The sequence below is a fragment of the Salmo salar genome, chromosome ssa26, assembly GCF_905237065.1.
Source record: "Salmo salar chromosome ssa26, Ssal_v3.1, whole genome shotgun sequence".
Taxonomy (NCBI): domain Eukaryota; kingdom Metazoa; phylum Chordata; class Actinopteri; order Salmoniformes; family Salmonidae; genus Salmo; species Salmo salar.
Genome location: NC_059467.1, coordinates 3047994 through 3075840, shown reverse-complemented (window position 1 = coordinate 3075840; position 27847 = coordinate 3047994). Strand labels below are relative to the sequence as shown.

The 27847-nt window shown below is 41.4% G+C and overlaps 1 protein-coding gene across 2 annotated transcripts; it reads left to right on the top strand.

Moving 5' to 3' along the window:
- The first annotated feature begins 1081 nt into the window (after window positions 1-1081).
- Window positions 1082-27847, top strand: lrrc2 (leucine rich repeat containing 2). Of its 2 annotated transcripts, XM_014174882.2 has the most exons (11): window positions 1099-1196; window positions 3586-3622; window positions 4532-4679; window positions 11267-11397; window positions 12668-12729; window positions 12846-13002; window positions 13190-13323; window positions 19902-20047; window positions 20579-20731; window positions 26609-26733; window positions 26923-27847. In XM_014174882.2, exons 3-11 carry the CDS (start codon window positions 4543-4545, stop codon window positions 26970-26972), a joined length of 1095 nt encoding a protein of 364 aa, XP_014030357.1. In that variant the 5' UTR covers window positions 1099-1196; window positions 3586-3622; window positions 4532-4542; the 3' UTR covers window positions 26973-27847. The 2 variants fall into 2 exon arrangements, with proteins under 2 accessions (XP_014030358.1, XP_014030357.1); XM_014174883.2 differs by lacking the exon at window positions 3586-3622 and having other exon boundaries at window positions 1082-1196.

The following is a 27847-nucleotide window of genomic DNA, read 5'->3' as shown; positions in this document are numbered from 1 at the left end:
GCTTACGGCCCAGTACATCGCTGGGCCGTACGCTGGGCCGTAACAGCTTCTACCCTCAAGCCATAAGACTGCTGAACAATTAATCAAATGGCCACCGTACTATTTACATTGCCCCCCCCCCCCCCATTTGTTTTGCACACTGCTGCTACTCGCTGTTCATTATCTATGAGAGAATACCAAGAGTGTGCTAAGCTGTCATCGAGGCAAAGGGTGGCTACTTTGAAGAATCTCAAATATAAAATATATTTTGATTTGTTTAACACTTTTTTGGTTACTGCATGATTCCATATGTGTTACTTCATAGTTTTGATGTCTTTGCTATTATTCTACAATGGTGAAAATATTAAAAATAAAGAAAAACCCTTGAATGAGTAGCTGTGTCCAAACTTTTGACTGGTACTGTAGGTCAGAGAAGGTAGGACAGAGGTCACAACATCCAATGTGAAATATCATTCATGCATGCATCCTGAGGGTTGAGTATTCATGCATGCAAGCACACACACACATTTGCACGCACGCACATGCCTATGTAGGTTTAACATTCCAACTGATTTCTTTACTGATGTAGAATGTATAGTTAAGCAATAAGGCACAAAGGGGTGTGGTATATGGCCAATATACCATGGCTAAGGGCTGTTCTTATGCGCAACGCAACAAAAAGTGCCTGGATACAGCCCTTAGGCTTGGTATATTAGGCTTGGTATATTGGCCAAATACCACAAACCCTCGAGGTACCTTATTTCTATTATAAACTGGTTACCAACATAATTAGATCAGTAAAAATACATGTTTTGTCATACCCGGTCTATACGGTCTGATATACCACGGCTGTCAGCCAATCAGCATTCAAGGCTCGAACCACCCATTTTATACCTTGCAATGTATGACTTCTAATCACTTGTAACCACTGCAATATGAGAGCTTTTCAGTATCTTAACCACTGAAACTTGAGAGCAGTTTAGTAGAACAGTTTCCATAAGAGATTCCATAAGGTGACAGACGGTAGGGCTCATGCTGTAATGTTGGTACTCATGAGAGTGCCTCCATGTGACCCATGGAATCATATCTCCAGTGTAAAAATAGCACCTTGGTCACAGAGAGGCAGACAGTTGTTAGTCATCTGTATTTTAGCCTAACAACTTTGTAAACAACTAAACAAGCAGTTGAAGTTACACAGAAGCAGTCAATTTACACAGGTAAGAAAATGTATTTGTTGTACGCATTGTCTTATCAATAATCGTACCTATGGATGTCTTCATTGTTTTCATACAGGATTTATAGCTTAGGGGAAAATCTGGTTATTTTCACAGAATAATAAATGTGTGTTGTGAAATTCAAGGTACAGACAAACTACAGCAAACAACTGTTTTGGATCTAAAAGTAGAGAGAAACCAATATGTTTCCAAGTGAGATTGATGAAGGACCATTCAGACTCTTGAGCTGAAAGTAATATATATGAAGACATACATTTATGAAAGCATTCAATCCTGTTCAAGTGCTTGCTACCATGACTTCAGTTTTTATATCAATAGTCAGTCACAGCAGTCTGTTCCCAAGTCTAAATATAAAGTAGAATTTTACAAAAATAGCACCTCATGGCATAACTCCACAATTACTAATGTTATTCTAATTTACATACTTATATAATTTTCTGACTTTTAAAGTGGATGTTCACCATTATTTGGTTCCACACCCTCCTGTAGTCTATGGACCAGGAGAAACTATCACCAATGGTTTGTTTTTCTTTAAAACCATCTAAACCATCTAACATCAAGTTGTACAATCCTGAACTTCCCCATTAATGATTATTCAGTTTAGACTATTCAACAGGGTTAAAGTCACGTCACAGTCTAGGTTTCAGTGTGGTATGACTGTGATCAGAAACCAAATGTGTCAGTGTGGTCAGAGGCATTAAAGAGCGAGGTGAACTTAGCAAAGCCGACTGCTGTGACTGTTCTCATCAAAATGCTGTGGTGATGATTGATGTGCTCCACATATAGGGCATGGTTACCTTTAGCGTATATAATATATAAACAGTTCCAGTCAAAAGTTTGGCCACACCTACTCATTCAATTTTTTATTTTTTTGTGTGACTATGGAATGGAATCATGTAATCATGTAGAACCATGTAGTAACCAACAAAGTGTTAAACAAATCAAAATATATTTTAGATTTCAGATTCTTCAAAGTAGCCACCCTTTGCCTTGATGACAGCTTTGCACAATCTTGACATTCTCTCAACCAGCTTCACCTGGAATGCTTTTCCAACAGTTTTGAAGGAGTTCCCACATATGCTGAGCACTTGTTGGATGCTTTTCCTTCACTCTGTGGTCCAATTCATCCCAAACCATTTCAATTGGATTGAGGACGGGTGATTGTGGAGGCCAGGTCATCTGATGCACCACTCCATCACTCTCCTTCTTCGTCAAATAGCCCTTACACAGCCTGGAGGTGTTTTGGGTCATTGTCATGTTGAAAAACAAATGATAGTGGGACTAAGTGCTAATCAGATGGGATGGCATATCGCTGCAGAATGCTGTGGTAGCCATGCTGGTTAAGTGTGCCTTGAATTCTAAATAAAGCACTGACAGTGTCACCAGCAAAGCACCCCCACACCATCACACCTCCTCCTCCATGCTCTGCGTCTCACAAAGACATGGCGGTTGGAACCAAAAATTGCATATTTGGACTCATCAGACCAAAGGACAGATTTCCACCGGTCTAATGTCCATTGCTCATGTTTCTTGGCCCTAGCAAGTCTCTTATTTTTATTATTGGTGTCCTTTAGTAATGCTTTCTTTGCAACAATTCAACCATGAAGGCCTGATTCACGCAGTCTCCTCTGAACAGTTGATGTTGACATGTGTCTGTTACTTGAACTCTGTGAAGCATTTATTTGGGCTGCAATTTCTGAGGCTGGTAACTCTAATGAAATTATCCTCTGCAGCAGAGGTAACTCTTGGTCTTCCTTTCCTGTGGTGGTCCTCATAAGAGCCAGTTTCATCATAGCGCTTGATGGTTTTTGTGACTGCACTTGAAGAAACTTTCAAAGTTCTTGAAATTTTCCACATTGACTGACCTTCATGTCTCAAAGTAATGATGGACTGTCGTTTCTCTTTGCTTATTTGAGCTGTTCTTGCCATAATATGGACTTGGTTTTTTACAAAATATGGCTATCTTCTGTATACCACCCCTACCTTATCACAGCAAAACTGACTGGCTCAGAAGCATTAAGAAGGAAAGAAATTCCACAAATTAACTTTTAAGAAGGCACAGCTGTTAATTGAAATGCATTCCAGTTAACTACCTCTTGAAGCTGGTTGAGAGAAAGCCAAGAGTGTGCAAAGCTGTCATAAAGGCAAAGGGTGGCTACTTGGAAGAATCTCAAATATAAAACATATTTTGATTTGTTTAACACTTTTCTGGTTACTATATGATTCCATATGTGTTGTTTTATAGTTTGATGTCTTCACTATTATTCTACAATGTAAAAAATAGTAAAAAATTATAATAAATGAAGCACTTACTGTATATAGCATGATCCTTTTTTTAATCAATATCATCTGCATCAAATGTTTTTTACAGGAGAAATAGAGACTTTTCCTATTCAGCGCACTGAAAAGTAAGCATGGCAAAGCATGTTTGTGCTTGTCCAATCTCGCTTGGGGAAGCCTGTGCTTCTGATGCTAATACATGTCTAAACAACTGTAGAGTAAATTATTTGTGTATGATTTTCTCTCAAAGCTCTAGAAAATACAAGTCAAGGCGCTCTGGATAAAAGTTTCTACTAATTGACTAAAATGTAATGTACACATAAAAGACAAAGGGCACAAAACCAAAGTTTGTTTTTCAAGGCACTTCCTGCACTATGGTATTAATTAATACATTTTTATTTAACTAGGAAAATCAGTTAAGAACAAATTATTTTTTACAATGGCGGCCTACCCTAATGGCCAAACCCTAACCCGGACGACGCTGGGCCAATTGTGCGCCGCCCTATCGGACTGCCAATCAAGGCCGGTTGTGATACAGCCTGGAATCGAACTAGGTTCTGTTGTGATGCCTCTAGCACTGAGATGCAATGCCTTAGACCGCTGCTCCACTCGGGAGCCCAAAAAAGGAGTGTCAATTGGTAACAATTTCAATATGGAATCAAAGATCTACAACTCTACATCTGAACTTGTACAGTGTCATTCATATTGGCAGACACATTTAAAACACATAACATGGAATCAACACTCAAATGTGAGATTCAACCTAACAGTTCCAGAGGTAAGATCGTGGGTCAAACGGTTAGATACAGTTTTTGGATTACCCTTGTTTTATGGTAGATTGTCATCTGATTTCTAACAAGATATACATTTTACCCCCTTGATGCTGCTTATCTGTTAGCTAAACCCAATCCTTTTTTTAAATATAATTTTATAACAGATTTTCTCAAAAGGATAGAGGCTTGTAGTGAAATACCTTTTTGTTTGTGGGTATAATGTCATGTTTTTTACTTACCCTCAATTTCTGTATTTTTCCACAGGGGAAATCAACATGAGGGTGGACAGGAGGGTTGATATACCAGTTTATGACATCTCACTGCTCAGGAACATTTGGGAAGGCAGAGAGAAAAAATACAAGAACAAGCAGAAGAAGGAACACGAGCGAGTACAGAAAAGCGCTCTGGCAAAGTATGTTTATTAATCAAAACTCAGAGGTTTGACAACCATATTCTAGATATATTCTCATATTATTTTTAACTTAAAGGAAAATTAAACCCCAAAACAATATTTAAGGTATTTGTTTCAGTAGTCCATTGTTAATATAGTCCCATTTTTTTATGCATGACAGCAATCACGTTTATATACAACCATGTATATCCCTCCTCAAGCCGATACCATGAAGGCCCTCAAGGAACTTCACTGGACTTTATGCAAACTGGAAACCACATATCCTGAGGCTGCATTTATTGTAGCTGGGGATTTTCACAAAGCAAATTTGAAAACAAGGCTACCTAAATTCAATCAGCATATTGACCGTAGTACTCACACTGATAAAACACTGGATCACTGCTACTCTAACTTCCGCGATGCATACAAGGCCCTCCCCCGCCCTCCTTTTGGCAAATCTGACCACGACTCCATTTTGCTCCGCCCCTTCATATAGGCAGAAACTCAAACAGGATGTACCCATGCTAAGGGCTATTCAACGCTAGTCTGACCAATTGGAATCCACACTTCAAGATTGTTTTGATCACGCGAACTGGGACATGTTCCGGGTAGTCTCAGAGAATAATATCAACATATACGCTGATTCGATAAGCGAGTTTATAAGGAAGTGTATTGGAAATGCTGTACTTACTGTGGCTATTAAAACCTACCCTAACCAGAAAACATGGATAGATGGCAGCATTCGCACAAAACTGAAAGCGCGAACCACCACATTTAACCATGGAATGGTGACTGGCAATACGGCCAATTACAAACAGTGTAGTTATTCCCTCCGCAAGGCAAACAAACAAGCAAAACGTCAGTATAGAGACAAAGTGGAGTGGCAATTCAACAGCTCAGACACAACACGTATGTGGCAGGGTCTACAGACAATCACAGACTACAAAAGGAAAACCAGCCACATCACAGACACCGACGTCTTGCTTCCAGACAAACTAAACACCTTCTTTGCCCACTTTGAGGATAATACAGTGCCACCGACACGGCCCGCTACCAAAGACTGTGGGCTCTTGTTTACCCTGACAAGGCTGCCGGCCCAGGTGGCATCCCTAGCCGCGTGCTCAGAGCATGCGCAGACCAGCTGGCTGGTGTGTTTACGAACATATTCAATCTCTCCCTATCCCAGTCTGCTGTCCCCACATGCTTCAAGATGGCCACCATTGTTCCTGTACCCAAGTAGGAAAAGGTAACTGAACTAAATGACTATCGCCCCGTAGCACTCACTTCTGTCAACATGAAGTGCTTTGAGAGACTAGTCAAGGATCAGTCATATCACCACCACCTTACCTGTCACCCTAGACCCACTTCAATTTGCTTACCGCCCCAATATGTCCAGACGATGCTATCGCCATCACATTGCACACTGCCCTATCCCATCTGGACAAGAGGAATACCTATGTAAGAATGCTGTTCATTGACTGTAGCTCAGCATTAAACACCATAGTACCCCCCAAGCTCATCATTAAGCTTGAGGCCCTGGGTCTCAACCCCACCCTGTGCAATCGGGTCCTGGACTTCCTGACAGGTCATCCCCAGGTGGTGAAGGTAGGAAACATCACCACCACTTCACTGATCCTCAACACTGGGGCCCCACAAGGGTACGTGCTCAGCCCCCTCCTGTACTCCCTGTTCGTCCATGACTGCGTGGCCATGCACGTCTCCAACTCAATCATCAAGTTTGCAGAAGACACAACATTAGTGGGCTTGATTAGCAACAACGACAAGACATACATTTACATTTTAGTCATTTAGCAGACGCTCTTATCCAGAGCGACTTACAGTAGTGAATGCATACATTTCATACATTTTTTCCCTGTACTGGTCCCCCGCGGGAATCGAACCCACAACCCTGGCGTTGCAAACACCATGCTCTACCAACTGAGCCACACGGGACCAGCCTACAGGGAGGAGGTGAGAGCACTCAGAGTGTGGTGTCAGGAAAACAACCTCTCACTCAACGTCAACAAAACAAAGTAGATGACTGTAGACTTCAGGAATCCTCAGAGGGAGCACCCCCCTATCCACATCAACGGGACAGCAGTGGAGAATGTGGAAAGTTTTAAGTTCCTCGGCGTACATATCATGGACAAACTGAAGTGGTCCACCCACACAGACAGTGTGGTGAAGAAGGCGCAACATCGCCTCTTCAAATCAGGATGTTGAAGAAATTAGGCTTGTCACCTAAAACCCTCACAAACTTTCACAGATGCACAGTTGAGTGCATCCTGTTGGGCTGTATCACCGCCTGGTATGACAACTGCACCGCCACAACCGCAAGGCTCTCCAGAGGGTGGTGCGGTCTGCACAGCGCATCACCGGGGGAAAATGACCTGACCTCCAGGACACCTACAGCACCCAATGTCACAGGAAGGCCAAAAAGATCATCAAGGACATCAACCACCAGAGCCACTGCCTGTTCACCCCACTACCATCCAGAAGGTGAGGTCAGTACAGGTGCATCAAAGCTGGGACCGAGAAACTGAAAAACAGCTTCTATTTCAAGGCCATCAGACTGTTGGTATTAAATGTATGGGGAGGAGTGTACAAGTGCACACTTCAGAAGAAAGAACAGTTTTGGACACAGGCAAAGTGTCTGAGAATGTGAAGTTTACTGTCGGTGTAAACAAAATGTTCTACAATGAGTGATACAATCTGAGTATTAACCATTACAGTAGCAATGAGACCCTTTTTTCAAAATAAATCAAGAGGGACATTTTCCTAGATGTAGATCAGACAAATGTTATATTTGCCATAACTAACACAGAGAGGCTGCTGCCTACATACAGACTTGAAATCATTGTCCACTTTAATAAATGGATCATTAGTCACTTTAATAATGCCACATGAATAATGTTTACATATCTTTCATCACTCATCTCATATGTATGTACTGTATTTTATTCTATACGATCTATTGCATCTTGCCTATGCCGCTCCGTCATTGCTCATTCATATATTTATACAGTTGAAGTTGGAAGTTTACATACACCTAGGTGGGAATCATAAAAACACATTTTTCAACCACTCCACACATTTCTTGTTAACGAACTATAGTTTTGGCAAGTCGGTTAGGACATCTCCTTTGCGCATGACACAAGTAATTTTTCCAACAATTGTTTACAGACAGATTATTTCACTTATAATTCACTGTATCACAATTCAAGTGTGTCAGAAATTTACATACACTAAGTTGACTGTGCCTTTAAACAGCTTGGAAAATTCATGGCTATATAAGCTTCTGATAGGCGAATTGACATCCTTTGAGTCAATTGGAGGTATACTTGTGGATGTATTTCAAGACCTACCTTCAAACTCAGTGCCTCTTTGCTTGACAATCAGCCAAGACCTCAGAAATAAATTGTAGACCTCCACAAGTCTGGTTCATCCTTGGGAGCAATTGCCAAACGCCTGAAGGTACCATGTTCATCTGTACAAGCAATAGTACGCAAGTATAAACGCCTTGGGACCACGCAGCCGTCATACCACTTCTGTCTCCTGGAGATGAACGTACTTTGGTGCGAAAAGTGCAAATCAATCCCAGAACAACAGCAAAGGACCTTGTGAAGATGCTGGAGGACACAGGTGCAAAAGTATCTATATCCACAGTAAAACGAGTCCTATATCGACATAACCTGAAAGGCCGCTCAGCAAGGAAGAAGACTCTGCTCCAAAACCGCCATAAAAAAGCCAGACTACGGTTTGCAACTGCACATGGGGACAAAGATCGTACTTCAAATGTCCTCTGGTCTGATGAAACAAAAATAGAACTGTTTGGCCACAATGACCATCATTATGTTTGGAGGAAAAAGGGGGGAGGCTTGCAAGCCGAATAACACCATCCCAACCGTGAAGCAAGGGGTTGGCAGCATCATGTTGTGGGGGTGCTTTGCTGCAGGAGGGACTGGTGCATTTCACAAAATAGATGGCATCATGAGTAAGAAAAATTATGTGGATATATTGAAGCGACATCATAAGACATCAGTCAGGAAGTTAAAGCTTGGTCTCAAATGGGTCTCCCAAATGGACAATGACCCCAAGCATACATCCAAAGTTGTGGCAAAATGGCTTAACTAGGGGGCAGTATTGACACGGCTGGATAAAAAAACATACCCAATTTAATCTGGTTACCACTCCTACCCAGTAACTAGAATATGCATATACTTATTACATATGGATAGAAAACACCCTAAATTTTCTAAAACTGCTTGAATGGTGTCTGTGAGTATAACAGAACTCATTTGGCAGGCAAAACCCTGAGACTTTTTCTGACAGGAAGTGGATACCTGATGTGTTGTATTGCCTTTAAACCTATCCCATTGAAAAACACAGGGGCTGAGGAATATTTTGGCACTTCCTATTGCTTCCACTAGATGTCACCAGCCTTTACAAAGTGTTTTGAGTCTTCTGGAGGGAGATCTGACCGAACAAGAGCCATGGAACGATGATGTCCCATTAGACACCTGGCGCGCGAGTTCATGTTGGGTACCCTCGTTCCAATACGTTATAAAAGAGTATGCATTCGTCCACCTTGAATATTATTCATGTTCTGGTTAAAAAAGGCCCTAATGATTTATGCTATACAACGTTTGACATGTTTGAACGAACGGAAATATATTTTTTCCCCTCGTTCATGACGAGAAGTCCGGCTGGCTTAGATCATGTGCTAACAAGACGGAGATTTTTGGACATAAATGATGAGCTTTTTTGAACAAAACTACATTCGTTATGGACCTGTGATACCTGGAAGTGACATCTGATGAAGAGAATCAAAGGTAATGGATTATTTACATAGTATTTTCGATTTTAGATCTCCCCAACATGACGTCTAGTCTGTATCGCAACGCGTATTTTTCTGGGCGCAGTGCTCAGATTATTGCAAAGTGTGATTTCCCAGTAAGGTTATTTTTAAATCTGGCAAGTTGATTGCGTTCAAGAGATGTAAATCTATAATTCTTTAAATGACAATATAATATTTTAGCAATGTTTTCTAATTTTAATTATTTAATTTGTGACGCTGACTTGACTGCCGGTTATTGGAGGGAAACGATTTCCTCAACATCAATGCCATAGTAAAACGCTGTTTTTGGATATAAATATGAACTTGATAGAACTAAAAATGCATGCATTGTCTAACATAATGTCCTAGGAGTGTCATCTGATGGAGATTGTAAAAGGTTAGTGCATCATTTTAGCTGGTTTTATGGTTTTGGTTACCCTGTCTTTGAATTGACAAAACATTACACACAACTCTTGTAAATGTACTGTCCTAACATACTCTAAATTTATGCTTTCGCCGTAAAACCTTTTTGAAATCGTAAAACGTGGTTAGATTAAGGAGATGTTTATCTTTCAAAGGGTGTAAAATAGTTGTATGTTTGAAAAATTTGAATTTTGACATTTATTTGGATTCAAATTTGCCGCTCTTGAAATGCACCTGCTGTTGATGGAGTGCACCACGGGTGGCACGCTAGCGTCCCACCTAGCCCATAGAGGCTAAGGACAACAAAGTCAAGGTATTGGAGTGGCCATCACAAAGCCCTGACCTCAATTCTATAGAACATTTTTGGGCAGAACTGAAAAAGTGTGTGCGAGCAAGGAGGCCTACAAACCTGACTCAGTTACACCAGCTCTGTCAGGAGGAATGGGCCAAAATTCACCCAACTTATTGTGGGAAGCTTGTGGAAGGCTACCCAAAAAGTTTGACCCAAGTTAAACAATTTAATGGCAATGCTACCAAATACTAATTCAGTGTATGTAAACTTTTGACCCACTGGGAATGTGATGAAAGAAATTAAAGCTGAAATAAATCATTCTCTCTTCTATTATTCTGACAATTCACATTCTTAAAATAAAGTGGTGATCCTAACTGACCTAAAACAGGGAATTTCTGCTAGGATTAAATGTCAGGAATTGTGAAAAACTGAGTATAAATGTAGTTGGCTAAGGTGTATGTAAACTTCCGAACTAGAAGCACAAGCATTTCGCTACACTCGCAATAACATCAATCAATCAAATGTATTTATAAAGCCCTTTTACATCTGCTAACCATGTGTATGTGACCAATAAAATGTGATTTGAACGCAGCATTATTTGATGCAAAATGCATCATACCAGCTGTATTTTGAAAGTTACATATCTTGTGATTTCTGGCATGCAAAACATTTTGGGACTATACCAACAATGTTCTAATGAAACAAATACCAAAAGATAGTTTTTGGGTGGAGTTTTCCTTTAAATCACCTGGATTACCAGTCTGTTTGTGCCATCATGCAACTCCTTGTTTGGAGCGACACAATATTTGGTATGACAAGAAGACGAGTAGCATGATGGCACAAAAAAAAGACTGGTACCCCTGTAAACTAGATTCACCTCAGCTATGTGATAATAATGACATCCAACAGCAGTGTCTTAATCGTTGCTCTCATCCAGACAATGTATTTTCAACAATTGATGTTGCTGTGATGATCTGGTCGAACCATGCCTTTTGTAAATAAGCTACTACACAAATGTCAACGTTTCCAGAAAAACGTGTAAATATTTTTCCCAAGGATCGATCAGCAATGGCAGTATCGCATAGCATGCAAGAAATTGAAGTCCAACGAGGTGGAAGTGCTCCAACACTACCTGACGAGAACAGCTCTGAATGAAATTCAGCCCCACCAGGATATACCAAACACAGGCAAGCTCAGCAAAACAATTAAATCATTAGGACAGCAATCCCAACATGTCCCGTGAAGATGTTGTAAATATATACAAATATAAAACAAATGTACATTTACAAAAGTATTCAGACCCTTTACTCAGTACTTTGTTGAAGCCCCTTCGGCAGTGATTACATCCTTGAGTCTTTTTGTGTATGACGCTACAAGCTTGGCACACCTGTATTTGGGGAGTTTCTCCAATTCTTCTCTGCAGATCCTCTCAAGCTCTGTCAGGTTGGATGGGGAGTGTCGCTGCACAGCTATTTTCAGGTTGCTCCAGAGGTGTTCGATCGGGTTCAAGTCTGGGCTCTGGCTGGGCCACTCAAGGACATTCAGAGACTTGTCTTGAAGCCACTCCTGCATTGTCTTGGCTGTGTGCTTTAGGTCGTTGTCCTGTTGGAAGGTGAACCTTCGCCCCAGTCTGGCCACTCTACCATAAAGGCCTGATTGGTGCAATCCTGCAGAGATGGTTGTCCTTCTGGAAGATTCTCCCATCTCCACTCTGGAGCTCTATCAGAGTGACCATCGGGTTCTTGGTCAACTTCCTGACCAAGGCCCTTCTCCCCCGATTGCTCAGTTTGGCCGGCGGCCAGCTGTAGGAAGATTCTTGGTGGTTCCAAACTTATTCCATTTAAGAATGATGGAGGCCACTGTGTTCTTCGGGACCTTCAATGCTGCAGACATTTTTTGGTACCCTTTCACAGATCTGTGCCTCGACACAATCCTGTCTCTGAGCTCTACGGATAATTCATTCGACCTCATGGCTTGGCTTTTGCTCTGACATGCACTGTCAACTGTGGCACCTTATACAGACAGGTGTGTGCCTTTCCAAATTATGACCAATCAATTGAATTTACCACAGGTGGACTCCAATCAAGTTGTAGAAACATCTCAAGGATGATCAATGGAAACAAGATGCACCTGAGCTCAATTTCGAGTCTCATTAGCAAAGGGTCAGAATACTTACTGTATGTATTTCTGTTTTTTATTTGTTATAACGTGCAAAAAAAACTGTTTTTGCTTCGTCAATTTGCGGTATTGTGTGTAGAGTACATGTTATAATTTAATCCATTTTAGAGTAAGGCTGTAATGTAACAAAATGTGAAAAAGGGAAGGGGTCGGAATACTTTCCGAATGCACTGTATATTTATCTGAATAAGTACTTGTGCCATGGTTACTATGCTCTCTCTCTTCTCACTCTCAATCAATGCCATGCTCCACTCTTTAACTGACTTTTTTATCCTACAGATGCAAATCCCACAATTGAGGGCATCAAATTCATTTTTGAACTGGATGGTGATAAATGGATAGTAAGTTGGCTCATACCATCTCATTCTTTTTCATCATGATTGTTTTCAGATAACATCACTACCATTGTAGGTATCCACACTATCGTTGTTTTCATGTTGTATTACTTTCAATGCAGGAACTTCCTGATAATCTTCTTGATATGACATACCTTCGAGAATGGCACATAAGAAGAACTAAAATCTGCAAATTACCAGCGTGGATTGTGCAGTTTCCGGACCTCTGCGTATTGGATATACCCCAAAACGGAATTGACAAGCTGCCTGTTGAAATAGGTAATTATTATGTATCATGCATGTCCTCCTATTTGAAAATATGAAAGTTGAAGTCTCTCCTATGACTTTGTCTTTATTTGTTACATTAGCTCATTAAACATCCTTAATTTGAATTGAATGTAAATGGGATTTAGAACATATCTGTTTCTTCATTCCATTACATGTCTTCCCTATGTTTTTTTGTAAGGTCAATTAACAAAGCTGAGGGTGCTGAAAGTTAATTACAATAGGCTGTCCAGTATTCCTCCAGAACTTGGTGAATGTGAGAATCTGGAGAGATTGGAGCTAACTGGAAATTATCTTGAAGAGTTGCCTTTTGAGGTAAGGGGTATTTGTGTGAAATGGCTTGTGTGGTATGATATCTTCAAAAGCTCCGTTTATACCTTGTTCTAACATGCATCCATTTTCCTGATTTCGTCCAGATTCTGATTGTGCCCAACATTTTTTGACAGGGGTAGACAATCAAAATATACATTGTGATCTGATTTTGATTAGATCTTCTTGCCCACCTCCGGAGTTAGTCAGGCACACATTGGATCTAGATATCTTACAATTGTAGACAGATCTGGGCCTCGTTTCCCAGTTGTGACACAAATTAAGCATTACGATGATAGTACCAGAGGCAGTGCTTCCCAAGTTATTTACTTTAAAGTGTTTCCCAAACAAGCACGTAGAGTGAATATGTAAGTGTGACAGCTAAGAGCATCATTGGGGCCATGTTCGGTTTTTCACGTGATCCCCTCTAGTTTCATGTGAAATGTAAGCTATGCCAATACATTTCACAGATTAGTTTTTATGAATGAAAATAAATAACAAAAATAAATAACAAACAAACCATTGATTTCAAGATTTGAATCTGTCGTCTTCTTTTCTATAGTGCTTAAGCTCTAGTGCTGAGCTAATTGAATTTTGGTATTATTTTTTTCTGTGAGCTCAATACGCACATTGCGCAGTTTCTCTAGAGATCAATAAAATCAAGCAGATACACAGAGTAGTCGCAGCTTGTATGTGAGTGGGTGTGTGTAGAGTCAGTATAAATGTGTGTGCATATTATGTGAGTGAGAAGATTATGGAGTGAGTGTGTGTGTGAGTGTGTAGGGCCCTGTGAGAGTGCAGTGCAAAAATAAAAAATAAAAGGTCAATAAGGATACAAGGTTAACTCAGATAGCTATTTTGTTACAGTGAGGGAAAAAAGTATTTGATCCCCTGCTGATTTTGTACGTTTGCCCACTGACAAAGAAATGATCAGTCTATAATTGTAATGGTAGGTTTATTTGAACAGTGAGCGACAGAATAACAACAAAAAAATCCACCCACCTCGACGGGGCTGCAGTGGAGCAGGTTGAGAGCTTCAAGTTCCTCGGTTTCCAAATCACTAAAGACTTAAAATGGTTCAAACACGAGCACAGTTTTCCCCTCTGGAGATTGAAAAAGTTTGGCATGGGCTTTCAAATCTTCAAATAGTTCTACAGCTGTACTATTGAGAGCATTTTGACTGGCTGCATCACTGCATGGTTTGACAATAGCATCGCCCTTGATCGCATGGAGCTACAGAGGTTGGTGCGGATAGCCCAGTACATCACTGTGTCCGAGCTCCCTGACATCCAGGACATCTTTATCAGGCAATGTAGTAGGAAGGCCCGGAAAATTGTTAAAGACACCAACCACCCAAGCCATAGGACTATTCTCTCTGCTTCTGCACGTCAAGCGGTACTGGTGCATCAAGTCTTGCACCAACAGGCTCTTGGACAGCTTCTATCCCCAAGCAATACGACTGATAAATAGATACAGTGAGGGAAAAAAGTATTTGATCCCCTGCTGATTTTGTGCGTTTGCCCACTGACAAAGAAATGATCAGTCTATAATTTTAATGGTAGGTTTATTTGAACAGTGAGAGACAGAATAACAACAAAAAATCCAGAAAAACGCGTGTCAAAAATGTTCTAAATTGATTTGCATTTTAATGAGGGAAATAAGTATTTGACCCCCTCTCAATCCGAACGATTTCTGGCTCCCAGGTGTCATTTATACAGGTAACGAGCTGAGATTAGGAGCACACTCTTAAAGGGAGTGCTCCTAATCTCAGCTTGTTACCTGTATAAAAGACACCTGTCCACAGAAGCAATCAATCAATCAGATTCCAAACTCTCCACCATGGCCAAGACCAAAGAGCTCTCCAAGGATGTCAGGGACAAGATTGTAGACCTACACAAGGCTGGAATGGGCTACAAGACCATCGCCAAGCAGCTTGGTGAGAAGGTGACAACAGTTGGTGCGATTATTCGCAAATGGAAGAAACACAGAAGAACTGTCAATCTCGCTCAGCCTGGGGCTCCATGCAAGATCTCACCTCGTGGAGTTGCAATGATCATGAGAACGGTGAGGAATCAGGCCAGAACTACACGGGTGGATCTTGTCAATGATCTCAAGGCAGCTGGGACCATAGTCACCAAGAAAACAAATGGTAACACACTATGCCGTGAAGGACTGAAATCCTGCAGCGCCCGCAAGGTCCCCCTGCTCAAGAAAGCACATATACATGCCCGTCTGAAGTTTGCCAATGAACATCTGAATGGTTCAGAGGACAACTGGGTGAAAGTGTTGTGGTCAGATGAGACCAAAATGCCCCCCCCCCCCGTTTCCTGTAGTCCATGATCAGCTCCTTGGTCTTACTGACATTAAGGGAGAAGTTGTTGTTCTGGCACCACACTGTCAGGTTACTGACCTCCTCGCTGTAGGCTGACTCATCGTTGCCGGTGATCAGGCCTACCACCGTCATGTCATCAGTAAACTTGATGATGGTATTGGAGTTGTGCGTGGCCACGCAGTGGTAGGTGAACAGGGAGAACAGGAAGGGACTAAGCACACACCCCTGTGGGGCCCCTGTGTTGAGGGTCAGCGTGGAGGAGGTGATGTCGCCTACCCTCACCACCTGGGCTCAGGCCGTCAGGAAGTCCAGGATCCAGTTGCAGAGGGAGGTGTTTAGACCCAGAGTCTTAAGCTTGGTGGAGAGCTTGGAGGGGACAATGGTGTTGAATGCTAAGCAGTAGTCAATTAACAGCATTCTGACATACAGTATGTATTCCTCTTATCTAGGTGGGTGAGGGCAGTGTGAAGAGCAATTGAGAATGCGTCATCTATGAATCTGTTGGGCAGTATGCAAATTGGAGTGGGTCTTGGGTGTCTTGGTGTCAGCCTCAAATAATTTCATTAAGTCATACAAAAAAAAGAATTTGGTGTTTTTTCTTTATTTTGACTATTTTCTACATTGTAGAATATTGTGAAGACATAAAAACTATTAAATAACATATGGAACCATGTAGTAACCAAAAAAGTGTTAAACAAATAAAATACATTTTATATTTGAGATTCTTCAAAGTAGCCACCCTTTGCCTTGATGACAGCTTTGCACACTCTTGGCATTCTCTCAACCAGCTTCATGAGGTAGTCACCTGGAATGCATTTCAATTAACAGGTGTGCCTTGTTAAAAGTTCATTTGTGGAATGTCTTTCCTTCTTATTGCGTTTGAGCCAATCAGTTGTGTTGTGACAAGGTAGGGGTGGTATGTAGAAGATAGCCCTATTTGGTAAAAGACAAAGTCCATATTTATTATTTTTTTATTTCACCTTTATTTAACCAGTCAGGCCAGTTGAGAACAAGTTCTCATTTACAACTGCGACCTGAACAAGATAAAGCAAAGCCGTGTGACAAAAACAACAACACAGAGTTAGACATGGGAGAAATAAACGTACAGTCAATAACACAATACAAAAATCTGTATACAGTGTGTGCAAATTAAGTAAGGAAGTAAGGCAATAAATAGGCCATAGTGGCAAAGTAATTACAATTTAGCAATTAACACTGGAGTGATAGATGTGCAGATGAGGATGTGCAAGTAGAAATACTGGTGTGCAAAAGAGCAGAAAAAAACGAATATGGGGAGGAGGTAGGTAGTTGGTAAGAACAGCTCAAATAAGCAAAGAGAAACGACAGTCCATCATTACTTTAAGACATGAAGATCAGTCAATACGGAAAATTTGTGCAGTCACAAGAACCATCAAGCACTATGATGAAACTGGCTGTCATAAGGACCTCTACAGAAAAGGAAGACCCAGAGTTACCTCTGCTGCAGAGGATAAGTTCATTAGAGTTACCACAGAGTTCAAGTAACAGACACATCTCAACATCAACTGTTCAGAGGAGACTGCGTGAATCAGGCATTCAAGGTCAAATTTCTACGAAGAAACCACTACTAAAGGACACCAATAATAAGAAGAGACTTGCTTGGGCCAAGAAACACAAGCAATGGACATTAGACCGGTGGAAATCTTTCTGATGAGTCCAAATGTGAGATTTTTGGTTCCAACCGCCATGTCTTTGTGAGACACAGAGCAGGAGAATGGATGATCTCCGCATGAGCGGTTCCCACCGTGAAGCATGGAGGAGGAGGTGTGATGGTGCAGGTGTGCTTTGCTGGTGACACTGTCTGTGATTTATTTAGAATTCAAGGCACACTTAACCAGCATGGCTACCACAGCATTCTGCAGCGATACGCCATCTCATCTGGTTTGCGTTTTGTGGGACTATCATTTGTTTTTCAACAGGACAATGACCCATAACACACCTCCAGGCTGTGTAAGGGCTATTTGACGAAGAAGGAGAGTGATGGAGTGCTGCGTCAGATGACCTAGCCTCCACAATCAACTGACCTCAACCCAGTTGCGATGATTTGGGATGAGTTGGACCGCAGAGTGAAGGAAAAGCAACCAACAAGTGCTCAGCATATGTAAGAACTCCTTCAAGACTGTTGGAAAAGCATTCCCCATGAAGCTGGTTGAGAGAATGTCAAGAGTGTGCAAAGCTGTTATCACTTTGAAGAATCTAAAATATATTTTGATTTGTTTAACACTCTTTTGGTTACTACATGATTCCATATGTGTTATGTCATAGTTTTGATGCCTTCACTATTATTCTACAATGTAGAAAATATTCAAAATAAAGAAAAACCCTTGAATGTGTAGATGTCCAAACTTTTGACTGGTACTGTATGTATTTACACACAGAAACAGTTGAATAATAAAATATTTAATCAATTGTCTTCCTCAAACAAAGGGGGTGATGACACAATCTTTGCAAGAGGGAGGTATTCTGATTTCATTGGTCCTCAACTCGCAGCTCAAACACTTCATTCAGGATAAATGGAGTTAGCCCTGAGTTAGTCTGCCCCAGAGCAGATTAGATCTGAAGGATTTGTTGCAAATAGAAATTGACCTGACTAAAAGGTAAGCCATATTCATATGACTGGTTATCCCGAGTTGAACTCAGAGTTGAGTCACTTTCTCCTCAAACCTGATTTGTATGATACCACTCTGGTCTCATAGACTAGATGTAACATATTAAATGAAAATCCAAAATTAACCCTAACCCTTTAACCTAACTTCTAACCTTATCCTTAACCCCTAGTCTAGCTAACGTTAGCCACCTAGCTAATGTTAGCGTTAGCCACCTAGCAAACATTTGCCACAACAAATTGGAATTCGTAAAATATCTTATGTATTGCATATTTTGAACATATTGTACGAATTGCAATTTCTGACATAAACAGATTGTAATTTGAAACATATCATACTAATTGTAATTTGAAACATATCATACGAAATGGATGATGGACATCCACAAAGTAATGCATACAAACGTAACATATCATACTATTTTTGTTTACTATGTTACATCTACCCCTAAGCCCAGGTTGCAGCACTCAGGCAAAGTTGCAGTGGGTTGGTCGGCTGATTGAGGGAGACACAAGGTCAAGCAGTCTGATTATCTCTTCTCGTGGGACCCTGTATTTTCTAAGGAAAGCCCCATCATTGTGAGTCTGCAACGGGCTCAGGTTGTTGTGAATATGCACATTTATATACACCAACCAACTGCGCGGCCGTCGCTGCAAGTTATGTTACAGAGCAACAATCCTCTGAATAGCAGCCAGGCTATATTACTGTTGTTCCGCTGATCTCTGACCTCTAGCTGGGTGTTTATAGTGTCCAAGGTCTTTCCAAAAGTGTCTGGGACTCTATTGGAGGGATGCGACACCAATCTTTCTCGAGAAATGCTATAATTTGGTGTTTTGTTTATGGTGGTGGAAAATGCTGTCTCAGGCGCCTCTCCAGAATCTCCCATAAGTGTTCAATTGGGTTGAGATCTGGTGACTGAAACTGCCATGGGATATGGTTTACATCATTTTCATGCTTATCAAACCATTGTGACCACTCGTGCCCTGTAGATGGGGGCATTGTCATCCTATGGGGGCATAGCCATGGTAGCCAAAATAATGGCCTATCCAGCATTTTTATATACGACTCTAAGCATGTTGGGATGTTTATTGCTTAATTAACTCAGGAACCACACCTATGTGGAAGCACCTGCTTTCAATATACTTTGTATCCTTCATTTACTGAAGCGTTTCCATTATTTTGGCAGTTAACTGTATTAGAACCAGGTATTTCCACTGAGTGTACAAAACATTAAGAACACTCCTTCCATGATATAGACTGACCAGGTGAATGCAGTTGACACAACAGTGGGAAACATTGTAGTCAACATGGGCCAGCATCCCTGTGGAACGCTTTCGACACCTTAAAGTCCGTGCTCCTATGAATTGAGGCTGTTCTATGGGGGGTGCTACTCGATATTAGGAAGGTGTTCTTAATGTTTGTACACTCACTGTGTATACTGTACAACAAGCAACAATGGCGAACCACAACCATGCGAAAACTTAACGAAAATGCAAAAGGTCTCATTCTGTGATGATAATGTTTTATAAGGGCTTTATTGTAGGGATTTGTTTTCTTGCTACAGCTCTTCTATGTAAACACAGAATAAATCAGAGTCTTTGTTTCAGTTAAGCAATCTCAAGAAAGTCACACATCTGGATATAGCAGAAAACCAATTCGCCAGCATACCCATCTGTGCTCTTCGTATGACAAGCCTACAATTGTTGGATATGAGTATCAACATGTTGACGGATTTGCCTGAGGATATGGACAGGTATGTGAAGCATAGCGTTAATGCTATAACAGATTACCATTTCATCATTCATCACTCACACATTACCATCATTGATTATCATCATGATCATCTAATGATAAAAGTTTCATATTCATGAATGATATTAAAATGGTTATAATGAAGTACTACATGTTTCCACTCTGGGTGGGGGCAACCTTCTGCCTGGAGAGCTACTGAGTGCGCAGGTTTTTTCTCCAGCCCTGCTGAAGGCTCTGTTAATCAGCTGCTCATCAGGATCTTGATTAGCTGGGGTGTATTTGCTAGTGCACATCATAGCAAAGTATTTGGCAACGAAAAATGTTCTGCAAGGAAAACTAGTTAATTTTTTTACAAATTTAGGTAGGACCCTCCACGTTTTGTCACATTTGCTTTGGTTTAGTTCCTAGTGAGTACACCCCTGAATTAGATGTGTGTTGGGTTGAGGTAAAAGCCTGTACCTTGTAGCTCTCTAGGAGGAGGGTTGGCCACAGCTTCTTTAACTATTCCCAATATCTCCTGTGTCCGATTCAGGTTGGAAGAATTGGAATCCTTGTTTGTTCATAAGAATAACATGTCATATTTGCCAAAGTGTTTGGTAAATATCACTACACTCAAGATGATTGTTGTTAGTGGAGACACATTGATCTGCTGGCCTTCAGGGCTTAAAGAAAATCCTGCCATCAAGTAAGTCTGACGAGATGACTGAGAGTGTATAGTATCATAATATCCCTGTATAACTATGCCTGTTGGTCACATATACACTATATATACAAAAGTATGTGGACACCCGTTCAAATGAGTGGATTTGGCTATTTCAGCCACACCCATTGCTGACAAGTTTATAAAATCAGGCATACCACCATGCAATCTCCATAGACAAAACATTGGCAGTAGAAGGGCCTTACTGAAGAGCTCAGTGACTTTCAACGTGGCACTGTCATAGGATAAAATTCTACTAAATTGTATTGGTCACATACACGTTCAGCAGATGTTACTGCGGGAGTAGCGAAACGCTTGTGTTTCTAACTCCAACAGTGCAGAACTATCTAACAAGTAATATCAAACAATTTCACAAGAATACACACAATACACACAAATCCAAGTAAAGGAATGGAATTAAGAATATATAAATATAAGGATGAGCAATGTCAGAGCGGCATAGACTAAGATACAATAGAATAGAATACAGTATATACAAATGAGATGACTAATGCAAAATATGTAAACATTATTAAAGTGACTAGTGTTTCATTTATTAAAGTGGCCAGTGATTTCATGTCTATGTACACTACTGTTCAAAAGTTTGGGGTCACTTAGAAATGTCCTTGTTTTTGAAAGAAAAGCACATTTGTTGTCAATTAAAATAACATCAAATTGATCAGAAATACAGTGTAGACATTGTTAATGTTGTAAATGACTTTTGTTGCTGGAAACGGCAGATTTTTTATGGAATATCTACATAGGCGTTCAGAGGCCCATTATCAGCAACCATCACTCCTGTGTTCCAATGGAACGTTGTGTTAGCTAATCCAAGTTTATCATTTTAAAAGGCTAATTGATCATAAGAAAACCATTTTGCAATTATGTTAGCACAGCTGAAAGCTGTTGTCCTGATTAAAGAATCGATAAAACTGGCCTTCTTCAGACTAGTTGAGTATCTGGAGCATCAGCAATTGTAGGTTCGATTACGGGCTCAAAATGGCCAGAAACAAAGAACTTTCTTCTGAAACTCGTCAGTCTATTCTTGTTCTGAGAAATGAAGGCTATTCCATGCGGGAAATTGCCAAGAAACTGAAGATCTCGTACAACGCTGTCCCTTCACAGAACAGCATAAACTGGCTCTAACCAGAATAGAAAGAGGAGTGGGAGGCCCCGGTACACAACTGAGCAAGAGGACATGTACATTAAAGTGTCTAGTTTGAGAAACAGACGCCTCACAAGTCCTCAACTGGCAGCTTCATTAAATAGTGCCCGCAAAACCCCAGTCTCAATGTCAACAGTGAAGAAGTGACTCCGGGATGCTGGCCTTCTAGGGAGAGTTGCAAAGAAAAAGCCATATCTCAGACTGGCTAATATAAAGAAAAGATTAAGATGGGGAAAAGAACACTGGACAGAGGAACTCTGCCTGGAAGGCCAGCATCCCGGAGTCGCCTTTCACTGTTAATGCTGAGACTGGTGATCTTTTTGGCCTTACCGTGACATCGGGTGCTGTAGGTGTCCTGGAGGGCAGGTAGTTACCTCCAGTGATGCGTTGGGAAGACCGCAACACCCTCTGGAGAACCCTGTGGTTGTGGTCAGTGCAGTTTCCATATCAGGCGGTGATACAGCCTGACAGGATGCTCTCAGTTGTGCATCTGTAAAAGTTTGTGAGGGTTTTAGGTGCCAAGCCAAATCTCTTCAGCCTCCTGAGGTTGAAGAGGCGCTATTGCGCCTTCTTCACCACACTGTCTGTGAGAGTGGACCATTTCAGTTTGTTAGTGATGTGTCGTTTTCGATGTGGATAGGGGGAAGCTCCATCTGCTCTTTTCCACAATAATCTCCTTTGTTTTGTTGACGTTGAGTGAGAGGTTGTTTTCCTGGCACCACACTCACAGAGCCCTCACCTCATCCCTGTAGGCTTTGTCACTGTTGGTAATCAAGCCTACTACTGTTGTGTCATCTGCAAGCTTGATGATTGAGTTGTAGGTGTGCGTGGCCACGCAGTCGTGTGAACAGGGAGTACAGGAGGGGGCTGAGCACACACCTTTGTGGGGCTCCAGTGTTGAGGATCAGCGTGTTGTTTCCTACCTTCACCACCTGGGGGCGGCCCGTCAGGAAGTCCAGGACCCAGTTGCACAGGGCGGGGTTCAGATCCAGGGCCTCAAGCTTAATGATGAGCTTTTGAGGGTACTATGGTGTTGAATGCTGAACTATAGTCAATGAACAGCATTCTTACATAGGTATTCCTCTTGTCCAGATGGGATAGGGCAGTGTGCGTGCAATGGCGATTGCATCATCTGTGGATCTGTTGGGGCAGTAAGCAAATTGAAGTGGGTCTAGGGTGTCAGGTAAGGTAGAGGTGACATGATCCTTGACTAGTCTCTCAAAGCACTTGTGAGAAGTGAGTGCTACGGGGCGATAGTCATTTAGTTCAGTTACCTTTGCTTTCTTGGGTACAGGAACAATGGTGGCCATCTTGAAGCATGCGAGGACAGCAAACTGGGATAAGGAGAGATTGAATATGTCCATAAATACATCAGCCAGCTGGCCTACGCATGCTCTGAGGACGCGGCTAGAGATGCCATCTGGGTCGGCAGCCTTGCGAGGGTTAACACGTTTAAATGTCTTACTCTTGTCGGCCACAGAGAAGGAGAGCCAACAGCCCTCGGTAAGCGGGCCGTGTCGGTGGCGCTGTCTTATCCTCAAAGCAGGCGAAGAAGGTGTTTAGCTTGTCCAGAAGCAAGACGCCGGTGTCCAAGACATGGCTGATTTTCATTTTGTAGTCCGTGATTGTCTGTAGACCCTGCCACATACGACTTGAGTCTGAGCCGTTGAATTGCGACTCCACTTTGTCTCTATGCTGATGTTTTGCCTGTTTGAATGCCTTGCAGAGGGAATAACTACACTGTTTGTATTTTGCCATATTCACAGTCACCTTTCAATGGTTAAATGCAGTGGTTTGCACTTTCAGTTTTACGCGAATGCGGCCATCTAGCCAGGGGTTCCTTTTTAGGGTAGGTTTTAATAGTCACAGTGGAAACAACATCTCCTATACACTTCCTGATAAACTCAGTCACCGTATCAGTATATTCATCAATGTTATTCTTGGAGGCTACCCGGAACATATTCCAGTCTGCGTGATCAAAACAATCTTGGAGCGTGGATTCCGATTGGTCAGACCAGTGTTGAATAGTCCATAGCACGTGTACTTCCTGTTTGATTTTCTGGCTATAGGAAGGGCGGAGCAAAATGGAGTCATGATCAGATTTGCCGAATGGAGGGCGGGGGAGGGCCTTGCAGGCATCTTGGAAGTTGGTGTAGCAGTGGTCAAATTTTTTAGCAGCGCGAGTACTACAGTCGATGTGTTGATAGAATTTTGGTAGCACTTTCCTCAAATTTCCCTTGTTAGAAATCCAGCTACAATAAATGTGGCCTCAGGATATGTGGTTTCCAGTATGCATAAAGTCCAGTGAAGTTCTTTGAGGGCTGTCGTGGTATCAGCTTGAGGGAGAATATACACAGCTGTGACTATACCCGCATTTGATTGTGGGGTATTCTAGGTCAGATGAACAAAAAGACTTGAGTTCCTGTATGTTATCACAATCACACCATGAGTAGTAAATCAATTTAACATACACCCCCACCCTTCTTCTTCCTGGAGAGATTTTTATTTCTGGCTGCGCGATGAACTGAGAACCCAACTGGCTGTACGGACTCAGACCGTAAATCCCAAGAGAGCCATGTTTCCGTGAAACAGAGTATGTTACAATCCCTGATGTATATCTGGAAGGAAATCCTCAGCTCATCAACTTTATTATCCAGTGACTAAACATTAGTGAATAATATACTCGGAAGCGGTTGGTGGTGTGCGCGCCTCCTGAGTCAGACTAGAAGTCCACTCCGAGTACCTCTTCTCCGCTGGTGATGTTTTGGGTCAGCATCTGGAATCAGTTCAATTGCCCTGGGGGGTACAAACAAAGGATTTGATTTGTACCCGGCTCATGCTCTTGTGGTTGAATGGAAGCAAGTTCCCCGCAGCAACGTTCCAACATCTAGTGGAAAGCTTTCCCAGATCAAAATGAATCAAATCTGTAACATATCACATCATACAGTGCCTTGCGAAAGTATTCGGCCCCCTTGAACTTTTCGACCTTTTGCCACATTTCAGGCTTCAATATAAAACTGTAATTTATTGGATATTTCAAACTTTTTTAACAAATAAAAAACTGAAAAATTGGCCGTGCAAAATTATTCAGCCCCCTTAAGTTAATACTTTGTAGCGCCACCTTTTGCTGCGATTACAGCTGTAAGTCGCTTGGGGTATGTCTCTATCAGTTTTGCACATGGAGAGACTGAAATTTTTGACCATTCCTCCTTGCAAAACAGCTTGAGCTCAGTGAGGTTGGATGGAGAGCGTTTGTGAACAGCAGTTTTCAGTTCTTTCCACAGATTCTCGATTGGATTCAGGTCTGGACTTTGACTTAGCCATTCTAACACCTGGATATGTTTATTTGTGAACCATTCCATTGTAGATTTTGCTTTATGTTTTGGATCATTGTCTTGTTGGAAGACAAATCTCTGTCCCAGTCTCAGGTCTTTTGCAGACTCCATCAGGTTTTCTTCCAGAATGGTCCTGTATTTGGCTCCATCCATCTTCCCATCAATTTTAACCATCTTCCCTGCCCCTGCTGAAGAAAAGCAGGCCCAAACCATGATGCTGTCACCACCATGTTTGACAGTGGGGATGGTGTGTTCAGGGTGATGAGCTGTGTTGCTTTCACGCCAAACATAACATTTTGCAATGTTGCCAAAAAGTTCGATTTTGGTTTCATCTGACCAGAGCACCTTCTTCCACATGTTTGGTGTGTCTCCCAGGTGGCTAGTGGCAAACTTTAAACAACACTTTTTATGGATATCTTTAAGAAATGGCTTTCTTCTTGCCACTCTTCCATAAAGGCCAGATTTGTGCAGTATACGACTGATTGTTGTCCTATGGACAGAGTCTCCCACCTCAGCTGTAGATCTCTGCAGTTCATCCAGAGTGATCATGGGCCTCTTGGCTGCATCTCTGATCAGTCTTCTCCTTGTATGAGCTGAAAGTTTAGAGGGACGGCCGGGTCTTCGTAGATTTGCAGTGGTCTGATACTCCTTCCATTTCAATATTATCGCTTGCACAGTGCTCCTTGGGATGTTTAAAGCTTGGGAAATCTTTTTGTATCCAAATCCGGCTTTAAACTTCTCCACAACAGTATCTCGGACCTGCCTGGTGTGTTCCTTGTTCTTCATGATGCTCTCTGCGCTTTAAACGGACCTCTGAGACTATCACAGAGCAGGTGCATTTATACAGAGACTTGATTACACACAGGTGGATTCTGTTTATCATCATTAGTCATTTAGGTCAACATTGGATCATTCAGAGATCCTCACTGAACTTCTGGAGAGAGTTTGCTGCACTGAAAGTAAAGGAGCTGAATAATTTTGCACGCCCAATATTTCCGTTTTTTATTGTTAAAAAGGTTTGAAATATCCAGTAAATTTCGTTCCACTTCATGATTGTGTCCCACTTGTTGTTGATTCTTCACAAAAAATTACAGTTTTATATCTTTATGTTTGAAGCCTGAAATGTGGCAAAAGGTCGAAAAGTTCAAGGGGGCCGAATACTTTCGCAAGGCACTGTATACTACAACAAAGATCATGTTATATGATCCCATGTCATTTGTTCTAATGAAGGGGGAACAAAATCAAATGGGGGAACAAGATTGGGACAACACAGGATAATTTTTTCTGTATTAAAAAAACTGGGTCCAGATGATAAATATTAAATTAAAATTGAAAATATGTGATATGCCTTTTTCTTTTCAGATTCATTAAGCTATATGACAACATGGCTGATGAGATAATGGAGGGGGATGATGAGATATTGGAAACAAGGCAAGACCATCACAAAGAATTTATGAAGACATACATTGACACAGTGAAGGACAGAGGTAAGACATCGCTTTCATATTTGTGGGTTGTTTCACTGTTGGACAAGTTAGCAATCACTTAGCAAGACATTAGATCCATCCACCACAGACTATTTATTTACCACTTAAGGCACTCATATGTCTAATAATGTATTATTGTGTAGCCTATAAATGCAGAGTTCGACATGTAAATGTATAATTTCTCTCCAGAAACTGCCCCAACATACACCACCAAAGTGTCATTCTCATGCTGTCTGTAATGGAGATTCAGATGACCAGAAGAAAACAGACAACCATGCTGCTGTACATGCATTGCATGTCAATCCTCTGAACACTTGTAAACAGTGGCCGAGTTCCAGGCTGACTACATTGCAGATGCATGCCAAAACTCACATCACCTGGATAGATGTTTAACACTGGGGCGTAGACATGTAATGCTCTTTACTTGTCAGTGTTCTAAACGGGATATTATTTACCTAAGCATACAAACACCATCAGATAGAATTCATAGCAAGCAGTGCATTGGGTTAGTCAGATTTGAGTAAATATAACAGAAGAGATGAACTGGAATGACATTCACTCTCATGGGATGGGTTGCCAAAACTAACTGGAAGCCACACACCCAATAAGCCACGAATATGACTGCAATGAAGCTTATATCCTTGTGCTTCTATGCCACTGCCTATTTCATTTGTTCATTTAGCAAACAAGACAGCTGATATTCCAGTGCCTTTATCACAGTCAACCACCTAAATTTGATCTTTAATTAGCTATAAAATTGCAGGAAATTAGCTTTAAAACAGCAACATTTTCTCACAGCCTTACGGCAAAATGTATAGAATAGCATGAGATTAGCTATAAAACAGCACATTTTTCTCTTTGCCCCATGAAAATTTTTTGCCCCAAAAAATACAAAATTGTCCCACGCCACTGTTTTAACATATAAACTAATTCCATCATATGATTTTGCAATCTGATGCCGACCCAGTCGATGACATGTCACGCAACCATTGGTTGATGCAATGCAATGTCTGCAATGAAGTCGACCTGGAAATCTCCCAGTAATTGCACCTGGTAATCTACTACTTTAACAGTTCAAGTTAGTTTTTTCAAGATTATGGATGGGTTAATGTTG